This window comes from Ananas comosus, unplaced genomic scaffold (genome assembly GCF_001540865.1).
Source record: "Ananas comosus cultivar F153 unplaced genomic scaffold, ASM154086v1, whole genome shotgun sequence".
In the NCBI taxonomy this organism is placed as follows: domain Eukaryota; kingdom Viridiplantae; phylum Streptophyta; class Magnoliopsida; order Poales; family Bromeliaceae; genus Ananas; species Ananas comosus.
Genome location: NW_017893496.1, coordinates 2628 through 13324, shown reverse-complemented (window position 1 = coordinate 13324; position 10697 = coordinate 2628). Strand labels below are relative to the sequence as shown.

Below are 10697 nucleotides of genomic sequence, written 5' to 3'. Positions count from 1 at the left end.
AGAAAAAACAAGAACAGAAATGTATAAATTGTACTTCATGTCGGCTCTTGCGACGCTAAACTTGGTCTTATCAATGCATTCGATGCATAAAATGATCACGCTTAAACAAAGAAAACACCCTTGGTTTTGTATTAGAAGAAGATCAGAAAGAACAGCAGTTTTGCATTTCGAAGTGAAATTCAGATTCACAGAGACTCACTGCTTTTTAAATTTGAAGTAATCTGGGGGTTCTCAAGGCAGTTAAAGCGGCTTCTGGAAAGTGCAGGAGCGGAATCTGTGATTTGATGTGAATATTTTTATCGCAGGCGATAGTAGCCGGAGCGCAAGCCAAAACTTCCCAACCTGTTTTAAATTTTTTCATCAAAACACGAGTATTAACATTACTAAATCGAAGTTCACAAGTATAAGCCTATTATTTGTAGGATTAAAGCAATCAAATAAACTTGAATTGATCAGAGAAAGAGAGAGGGATCAACACTGTTACACTAAAAGTTTTCGACAGAGATGATGTGGATGATGGTCCTTTCTTGCATCCCTGAAAGGAGCCAAAGATGTATGCTTTGCATGTCGAAAGTGATATTATCATATACCTAAAAGAAAGAACGAAAGAAACTAAAAGTCGAACAGATATATATCACGAAGATAAACATAATTCGTAAAACTTTAGGGCATGATCTTTTTTTCTCAGTTCCAACTCTAGTTCTTTCTCACATTGAACAATTTGAATCGGTTCATGGGGCCAATATGATTTCGCCAACTTGATACTTATGCAAACTCATTAAACAAACTATGAATTCTCATTCTCAGCCTAAGCGTAGAGGCTTGTCACTCCAAATTATTTAGCGTAAACCGAATAAAATCAGCCGAGAAATGTATCACTTCATCTGTGATAGCAATGCAGTCCTTATTGCAGCAGCAGCTTCAGCAATGACTTTAAGCTCTTCCATGCCTGAAAACCTTCCCGGTTGGATTATGTGGGCTGTTGCAGTGCCACAATTAATTTTTTCGCAACCTAAATTGTTGCAGCAAGGAACAGTAATCTCCTATCGGATAATGCGCAATAAGTTAACCAAAGAGGTTTTTGCTAATTCCATTCATAGAGAGCATTAAATTCTCCCCATGAATCACGAAAAGAAGAACAAAATGCGTAGTTTGCCAGCTTTGGTGATGCAGGTTTGATAAATGTACTGACCTGTTACACACACAGCTTTCGTTCCGACTCTAAACGATTTCATGAATCTATCTACATTAGAGTCCAGTGAGAGAGGATTAATTCCACATAGACCTAACACATTCAATAACAGTTCATAGGAAAAAGAAGAAAAGAAAAAAAATTCGGAAGCTGCATATAACTAAGCTGAAATAATAACAACTCAGATCCATGATTGCCTACATGGGAATAACAAAGTTCTTTTTTTTTTTTTTATCGATAATCTGAACTCACTGGAACTCTCCAGCTAAGGCGATGCACGCTTCGTACGTCTCGGTAAGCATATCGAACAGTAAAACTTCATCGCCGTTGATCGTATGGACCTGTTACAATACGCTGCCAAACGATTACAACTCGCTCTGGGAACTGAATCAATCTCTGAGAATCTCCCCAGAGCATGACAAACGTTCCACACACCTGCAAGATATCGATGCTGGCAAATGCTCTGTTTGCCAACAGCATAGTCACGAAATCCGTAAAGATTAGTCGGACCGTGTTTCGTTTCAGATCTCGCCAGAGATCACAAATCCCCATGCACGATGCTTGAAATCAGAAATGATGTACTTAAATGCAGAATATTAGAAGAATACTATAGTAGGATCAAATTGCCAGCATTAGTTTCAACTCCATGTTATAAATTTTTTTTGTATACCAACAACTTCCACTGCATATAAACCAAACCAAATAATTAGCTGTAATTGCTGCAATTAACTTACATGTATTCTTAATACATTCATTTTTTACAACTAGTAGTACGTACTAACAAAATGATCACTTGGCATTAAGATGTTTAATACTTTCCTTTGATAACTTAAGCTTCAGAGAACGACACGAGGAGCAAAGCTCTGTTCCGATATTACATAACTACAAATAATTACTCCTCGAAGGTGCTTAAATTGCTTCGCGAACAGACATTAAGAACACTAGTAATAAAAAAAAAAAAAAAAAAAAAAAAAAAAAAAAAAAAAAAAAAAAAAAAAAAAAAAGAAAAAAAAAAAAAAAAAAAAAAAAAAAAAAAAAAAAAAAAAAAAAAAAGTAAAAAACAAAAAAAAAAAAAAAAAAAAAATATTTGAACTCAGAAATCTCTGTACAATTTAACACACTAATTGCTTCTAAAAGTTAAATTCTTAGACATGTTTGCAGTTCAGATGACCGGAATGAGGATGAGAAATAGAATTTGAATTTGCATTTTAGAATTGAAACTAGAACGACGATATTTCAAAAATATTTAGTTAATATGAAAGGAAAATTGGAGAACAATTAGGTCGCACAGAATTTTGCGGAGAGGGGTTGGGTTTTGGTTTAAGGGAATGAGAAAGGTGATCAGGAGACGGAGGGAGATGTGTTTGTTAGAGAGGATTTTAAGTTAGCTTTACTTATTGGAATGGATCCAATCTAGGATTTTTGATACCGAATCGAAATAGAAAGAAATTAAATAAAAAGCTGTGTATGCAGCGACTCAAATTCAGCGAGGAGCTTCGTAATATGAATGTCTTGTAAATAGTGTGGCATATATATACGTGTACTGGTTGAGGCAGCGGGCGCGGCGGCGGGGCTGCGCTTGAGAGAGGGAGGGGCGGCGAATCGGGGAGCCCTCGGCAGAGCGTTATGGCGCGGGCGCTCGCCAGCAGGGAAGTCCTGGATCGGCGACTGCCGCCACCGCCCGCGACGCCCGCGACAGGTTCCGCCTCTCCATTTGACTCCCAATCAGTCTGCCCCTGCCCCTGCCCTCGCTGCCACCGGCAGCACTCTCTCCGTTTGGCACGTCCCCCAAGCAGCCGCGGCGTACGGCAGCGCCGACGGAGCTGCCCTTATCTCTTACCGCTACAAATGTCAATTCAAAATATTCCGACCGTTACTTTTAAAATTACAACTTTTAGGCCTCAAACTGTAATAAACTTTTTGACACTTTCGTCCTCAATTTGAATATTTATTATAAAAAGTTAAATTATACATGCCCTTGAAACTAATAAATTATAAAATATAATTTCTACAAAATTTCAATCTTTATGTGCTGTCCATGTTACCGACTCCCCGATCTTATATAATTGTTTCGTTGTACTCCAAACATGAAAATCTGTTACATTGATGGAGAAGCTGATAAGGTTATGAGACTAGTTTGCAAAATTAGAGACGAATTTGACCGCAATCTATCTATCGAGCAATGCAGATCGATTTTGTGAAGAATTTGATCGAGAAAGCGGGAGTGGCGGCGGTGCCGGGCCGTGGATTCTTCCATGGAGACCCTGATGGCCCCAGCTATCAGAGCAGGTTTGTTAGGTTTGCTTTTTGCAAAAGCATGGAGACTCTAAAAGCTGCTTCTGAGAAGATGAGAGAGCTTGTGGGCAACAATGGGCTTCTTCTACCTTCAGATTGAAAAAATTAGGAGTAATCTTTTTTTGTTTCATTTTCTTTTTTTTCATTTGTAATGTGGGTTAGGTAGAGGAAATGCGCATTGGGCAATTGGCTGAGAGTAATTTGTAATTTTGCATCATCTTTATTGGTTTCAAAATGGCCCATGTAAAATACAAAATTTTGCTTTTTTTAGAAGAAAAAAATCCATGCAAAATGAAGTTTTTGATTGAGTAGGGTCTTTTTTCACTTTTTTAAGATACCTAGAGGACTTACTTATTCTAACAACATATTATTAGCTCTATACTGCATTTTAATGCTATTTGGCATTTCAAAATTTTTGCAAGAGAACCCCCAAGCTAATGATAATTTATTTTCTTTCACCGAGAGTAAATGTATATAAACTTTCTAAATATTATAAAATATACGCAACTATAAAATAAATCTCAATTCAAAAAACCTCTGTGATGGAACTGCAATATCAAACCACTTAGGTCTAGTTTGCAATTGTAATGTCTAAGAGTACTTATTTTAGACTTCAAAAAGGTCAAACAATTTAAATATGCTTTCAAATTTTGAAGGTATTTCAAAATATAAAAGCAGGTGCTTCTGCTTTTGGCTAAGCAATCTCAAACTAGCCGTGAAAAAGAGTCGGCATATCCCAAACAAGATCAATTTCAAATGTAAAAACGTTCACACCTGCGAGTAGAACACTTTTAAGCCAAACATTTCAAGAGACAAGAAAAGAGTAAAGTAGAAGTCATCAGAGACACAAGATCTGTGTTTTGTCGAAGCTCGCAACATCAAACTTGCGTGACTCAAATCTTTTCTCAGATCAAAAGCTAATCAGTTCACTAACACAAACAAGTTCTAAGTCTACATTTGTTGAAGGTCACAACATTGACTCTTCTTAGATCAGAAGCTAAACAGTTCACTACAGAAACAGGTTCTTGTACTTACCATTTGCAAGTTGGCAGAGTCCGTTGTATGCTTGTGTATCTGTGACAGATCAAAAACCATCAGAAACGGCATCAGAATGCTAAAGGGATGTGACCGTTTAATCTGCGACATTCTAAAGAATACAACGAAGAGTGGAATATCTAATAAAAATGCTATTTTTAACTCCAAATATTAAGAAAATGCAAGAAAATAGCTAGAATCCATCTTCTTTCATTCATTGACCTTTTTTTTTTTGTTTCTTTTGGTTGAACGCTAGAGCGTTACATTCCATGAAATTGCTGAATAGTAGTAACCACCACAAAAATCTAATGAATGTAACATATAGTATCTGTCTGTAAATTGTCAGAATTTAATCACGAAATAGGTCAAAAGATATAGCAAAAATCAAGCTATTTCTTTTTATTTTTTATTGTTTTTCATTACATAAGAGAAATATTTCGTAAGGTACCTCAACCTATCATCACATAAGGATGCTAAACCAATAGGCGACAAATTTAGCAAGGTTTTGCAAATCAACAAACATCAGAGCAGTATAAGAGAGATCTAAAGACATAGTAAGCAAATAAATAAGCAGCAGTTATAACAAAAATTACCAAAATTTTCACCGAAATCAGTGCATATTTCAGCACGGATGGACTGATTGCCATCGGCAATACCAATAACCTCGATGAAGTGGGACAGAGGGAAAGACTGAGCACCCTTTATAGTTAACTGGTGCCCATCAGTGGATTGGCCTGTGATGGTTCCACCTTCACTTCCCATTACTTGGACCACGGACCTAACCCTCCGCCCCAAATACATCTTTAGAACATCCGCATTAACAAATACCGCGGGGGTTGAGGTATCCATTCTCTGCAAAACACGTGTGACTTAGAAAAGGAAAAAATATATATGAATTTATAGCTTCAAAATTCTAAACTCGTTTTATGTTTGCTTAGGAAGCTTTAACTCGCGTTCTAACTCATGCAAAGTAGGAAAAAAAAAAGAAAAGAAAAAAGAATAAGGCTTTCAAATTCCTTTTTTTTCAACTGCAAAATACAGGCAGATTAGGCATTGAAATATAAACAGATTGAGCTCATATCTGCTACATAACCATTATCCAAAGGGTCAGTGGTCAACCCAAATCATTTTCTTTTTTGTAAAGCAAAACTTGCTCGGTCATTACAAACGCTAAATGCTATGTCTTTCATATCTCACAACATCATTGTATTATTGTTCGTATAGCAAACTTGGTCGGTCGAATCGATGGCTAAAAACTATGCCCTTCATATCTCAACATTACTTCCAAATGTTAACCTCATAAATCTCTCCTCCCCTACTCTCATTCTACAAATTACTTTTGCACAGAGAAAGCAAAGTTTAACTCAACGATCACACACACACTCCCTTATTACGATTCTCGAATTTAGCAAACCGTAGGCTCACATAAAAAGCTAAAAACTTTGTGAACCAGAAAGATAACACAGCCACATAATGGTGTATTTTGATACAATAAAACTTATTTCCATATGTTCCAAATCTCGTATTCTACTACAAGGAGCATAAAACTAAAACAATGAGCATAACAACAAGAAGGGAGGAAAAAAAACAAAAATGCCAATCTTTTTCTCCCCTATTCAAATCAATCGATCTTTTTTACCAAAAAGGTAGAGGGAAAACCTAATTGGACAATACGAGCTCATGAATTAAGATTTAGATGATGATGGTGATGATCCTAAACTATTAGCAACAGGAACGTAACAAAATCACCACGTATCGATCGCACAATCAAAAAAAAAAAAAAAAAAAAAAACCTAGAATTCGGGATGATTCATAGAGAAGGGAGAGGCGACCTGATCGATTACGCGCTGCGGAGGTGGGGGTGAGGGGATCGTCAGAGAGAGAGAGAGAGAGAGAGAGGGGAGAGAGAGAGAAATGGGGGAAATTTGGGAAATATGGGAAATTGGGGTTTCTGGGGATTTGATCGGAAAATGCGAGGGTTTTAGCGCCAATTTTTTTTTATGGCCTTCGACTGTGGGCTAATTGGGTCGGGTTTGGGCCATTAAACTGGGCTAATGGGCCTGCAATGTATTACGAATGGGGCCAATATTTGACCCAAAAACCAAATCCTATAGGGTAAACTTCCAATACCACTCCCGTGGTTTCGCACTTTCTCACTTTAGCATCTTGTGGTTTAAAGTGTATCAAGTTAGTGTCCTGCGGTTTTATTTTTATCTTTTTGTCAATTTTTCAGTTAATATTTCGTTAAATTATATACAAAAAATTTTAGATACCCCACTTAGGTTTATTGAATATTCATTTTAGTATCCTTTAGTTTTAACTTTGTCACTAATTTAACGAAAAAAATTAGTAGAATCGATAATAAAAATATAAAAATGAAACCATAGGGTATTAAATTAATACACTTTAAACCACAGGGTACTAAAGGGAGAAAGTGTGAAACCACATGGGTGGTATTTGAAAATTTTCCAATCCTATATGAGACCTTCTATTGATAGGGGTTATTTTGCTTAGATTTTTTAAAAGCAAGTTTAGATCTAAAAGTGCTTTTACTTCGATCTAGCTTTTGACGATCTTATTTTCAAAATCTAATTCTGGTTCTTAGAATCAGTTTTCTAATTTTAGATGCCAGAGATTAGAAGCAGCTTATAAACCTTGTCTTTCTATAAAACCATTATACTACATTGCGGCTTTATTTGAGTATTTGTACTGTATTATTTTTAAAAGTGTTTACATTTACAAAAGAATGTTTGGATTCTTTTCTAGAGCTTCAAAATGTTTTTTATTTAATAGAGTATTCTATACTTGAAAGAACAATCTACAGGTTGTTAGATGAAAATTATGAAATTTTAAAAAATAAATCTGAGATTTTTTTTTTTTTGTATAATCATTAATTGACGCACTCAATCAGCATACAGTATTTGGCTAATGTAGAGTATGAAAAGACGTACGTACACAATATATAATATGACCTTTAAAAATATTTTCTCAAAATTTGATTTATAGGTCGGCTTACAGTCGTCAGTGAAATATATACATAAATTATCAGAAAACTTGTTCTCACATTCAAACACGGACATAAATGCATAAAACTACACTTTATACTTAATCAGATTCAATTAGAAAGTATAGTGGGTACAACTTATCAACTACTAATTAAGTGCACCTACACCATCCATATTTTCTCCTCAAAAGTAAGAAATATAATAGGGTTTTGTTTTTGTTTTTTCTTTTTCTTTTTCTTTTTAAGTACAATAGTATAATCTCAAGATCATAGTGACATTAATGTATCAATAGCCCCATAGAAGCAAAGCACAACTCAGGAATATCAGAAGGTGGATGGGGTTAGCCAACTTATTCCCATTGCCAACGTAATCATCATAATAATCTTCTTCTCCCAAATGGTCCAATACATTAAAATCCCCTAAATAAAAAATACAAAAAGGAAATTAAATTAGTCACACTATAATTCTCTTGATTATATAGATATAGATATAGATATATGGTTTGTTCCAATAATTTCATTTTTATTTTACTTGCTTATAAAATTATCTTTTCTCAAGTTATATATTTATAAATGTGGTTACTCCTGTGAAAACATGGGAGAACATATATAAAGTTTGTGAATAAGCATTAAAGTTGATCTAATGATTTTGATGCTTGAACATTTATTAATTGAGTTTAATTGGTTTCCCCTGAATTTTTTCAATAAAGTTCCCCCCCCCCCCCCCCTCTGACAAAACTCTTTAAATTTCAAATTGGTATAACAATTTCTCTTGTTTTCTAGTTCCAGTTTCAAAACCCACACCTTACACACACACACACACACACACACAAAAAGAAGGATATTTAGACAAGTAGCTAGGTGTATGGGTGTGCATATATTAGATTATTTCAATGTAATTAGATCTTAGTTCTTTTTTTCCTTTTTCATTTTGGAGGAAATTCACCAAGGGGTGGTGGTTTGATCACCTCTTTTATCGGTGTGTCCACACCCCCTGTAAAGGGCGAAACGCGCGTCGTGGATCGATGCGCCATTGTAGAACTTGAAGTTGTACAAAATGTCGTTGACACATTCTAGTACGAGCTTCGTCTCGATCAGGCATGGCCCGTTGCAGTACTCATCGATTGCCACGGGCGGAACATTGATGCTTCCTTCGGCATTTAGCCTGTAGGACTCTTGGCAACTACCGTAAACCTTGTACATATATGCAACAAAGTATTATAGCAACTTATAGAAATTAATTGGACATATAACTAAACACTATTTGGATCATTTAAGAAATAATGGTTTTTTTTTTTTGGGTGTTTTTATGATTTAAAGTTAGAAACTTTTGCTGTTTAGTGGTGTTCTATATATATATATGTAACTATAAGTTATCACTACTTTTATGTTCATGAAGAAGGACAATACAAGAACAATGTTGTAAATTGGTATGTGGCCCTAAGAAATTAAACTTCATAGATAAGTAAGCATTCATGCTTAAGTAGTTAAGTTTATCATCTCTACATTTTTTCTACGTAGATATCTGCATAGTAATTTTGAACAGCATAAAATTTTCATATAAAACACTCACCGAACGTTCGTCGAAGCATGTTAATGCTTTTGTAACAATGTCAACTGCATCTCCATCTGCATGAGTTGATAAATCATTAGATAATGAAGAAAACAAAATATTAATTGTGTGTTTATTGATGATGCTTTAAATCAAATCATAGAACCTAAATGATTGTTTAATGTTGCTTTTGGACAACTTCTCAATTCACTTGAGCAAGTAATAGTTTTTTTAAAAAATTTTTTTGCTAACAAAAGAAAGCTTTCAAGTAGAGCATCAAGCAGCAATTAGGTTCAAGATCCGAAAGACAAGCTCAGATTCAAAGTTTCTACTTCTAACTTCAACATTTTCTTTAATTTTTACCTACTTTTGAACAATCTCTTCAAACAAAACCTTTTACAAAGAACCTCTCTCTGAACATTCTCTCATCTGCAATTACCACTCAAAAATTTAAGATAAAAGTTTAAACTATATGAACTTTTTAACTATTTTAATCTCCTGCATAGTCCAAAATTTTCTAAATTTTTCTTAATAATCATCTCACATAGAAGCTAAATGACTCAAACGCACCTCTTTTTGTAAACGCTGGGATATCACTAGATTAAAGCTTTTTGCATCATGCGACTCTTACGTAATTAATTAAAAATTACAAATAAAAACTAAAATTCGGGAGTTGACGGTACGTACGCTTATTAAAACAGCTAAAAAGTCTATGAATTTAGTTAAAAAGATCTATAATTGTGCGAAAGGCCTTTCACTACACAAACTTTTAAACTATTTGTAGCTTCTCTTTGATGAAGTGATATAATTAAATAAAGCAATTAATTAATCTAATTGAGATAACAATGTTGAGAAGGTTTACAGCAGCAACACACCTGACTTGCACCAGGATGGGCACATGCAGAAGAGAGCTATGATGAAGCACCAGTATTTTAAGAAAGCCATTGAAGGAGTTAACTATGGCATGAGAGAAGAGATCAGAGAGTGTGATGAAGAGGAAATGGTTTTGGATTTTATACTTGCATGCAAATGCATGCAAGAAGTGGATACCAACCCATACCTATCAACTCTCTCTCTCTCTCTCTCTCTCTCTCTCTCTCTCTCCTTTCACTTGTGCCAAAATGACCAAACTATCCCGCGGTGCCAAAGTGGTGTTTGGTTTATCGAAAACTATAAAACATTAATTTTTTAGAAAAAGTTTTTAATGAACCGACCATCTCTAGCGCAAGTGGTAAAGGGCTTGATGGTTGGTACTCGAGATCTCAAGTTCGAATTCTAGTCGATTCATATTTCTAACTAAGTTTATTTCTAAATGAAGTAAACGAAACGGGTAGCATGCTACCTATTTCTCAAAAAAAAAAAATTAAAGAAAAATATTATTTTAATAATTTTTATTTTCGAATAAAAAATTTAGAAAATAAAAGTTCATAAAATTTGACTGTTTTTGCTCCAAAAAAATCACTTTGTTTACGAGTAGAAACTGTTTGGTTCCTCGAAAAAGTATAGGAAAAACAAAATTTCATGAAAAACCTTTTTTTTTTCAGTTTTTTGTCCGTTCAGCTCCAACGAAAACTAACTTTTTTGAAAATTTTCTTTCCAATTTTTTTATCGAAGACTAG

The 10697-nt window shown here is 34.7% G+C and overlaps 2 protein-coding genes across 2 annotated transcripts; both read right to left on the bottom strand.

Moving 5' to 3' along the window:
* Window positions 1-4221: 4221 nt before the first annotated feature.
* Window positions 4222-6472, bottom strand: LOC109706169 (replication protein A 14 kDa subunit-like). Its single transcript, XM_020226969.1, has 3 exons — window positions 6355-6472; window positions 5116-5374; window positions 4222-4561 (listed from the first exon to the last, which is right to left on the bottom strand). Exons 2-3 carry the CDS (start codon window positions 5369-5371, stop codon window positions 4497-4499), a joined length of 321 nt encoding a protein of 106 aa, XP_020082558.1. The 5' UTR covers window positions 5372-5374; window positions 6355-6472; the 3' UTR covers window positions 4222-4496.
* Window positions 6473-7620: 1148 nt separating this feature from the next.
* On the bottom strand, window positions 7621-10109 carry LOC109706168. Its single transcript, XM_020226968.1, has 4 exons — window positions 9954-10109; window positions 9100-9155; window positions 8495-8720; window positions 7621-7946 (listed from the first exon to the last, which is right to left on the bottom strand). Exons 1-4 carry the CDS (start codon window positions 10021-10023, stop codon window positions 7813-7815), a joined length of 486 nt encoding a protein of 161 aa, XP_020082557.1. The 5' UTR covers window positions 10024-10109; the 3' UTR covers window positions 7621-7812.
* Between the last annotated feature and the right edge of the window lie 588 nt (window positions 10110-10697).

Bases quoted from the DNA above. Each gene is read 5' to 3' on its own strand.
- LOC109706169 (XM_020226969.1), bottom strand. From the start codon at position 5,371: ATGGATACCTCAACCCCCGCGGTATTTGTTAATGCGGATGTTCTAAAG. The intron at 4,562-5,115 runs GTAATTTTTGTT...GATCTGTCACAG, and splicing joins TGATTTCGGTGAAAATTTTG to ATACACAAGCATACAACGGA.
- LOC109706168 (XM_020226968.1), bottom strand. From the start codon at position 10,023: ATGGCTTTCTTAAAATACTGGTGCTTCATCATAGCTCTCTTCTGCATG. The intron at 8,721-9,099 runs GTGAGTGTTTTA...TATATGTACAAG, and splicing joins CATGCTTCGACGAACGTTCG to GTTTACGGTAGTTGCCAAGA. The intron at 7,947-8,494 runs GTGATCAAACCA...TTTTTTATTTAG, and splicing joins TGGACACACCGATAAAAGAG to GGGATTTTAATGTATTGGAC.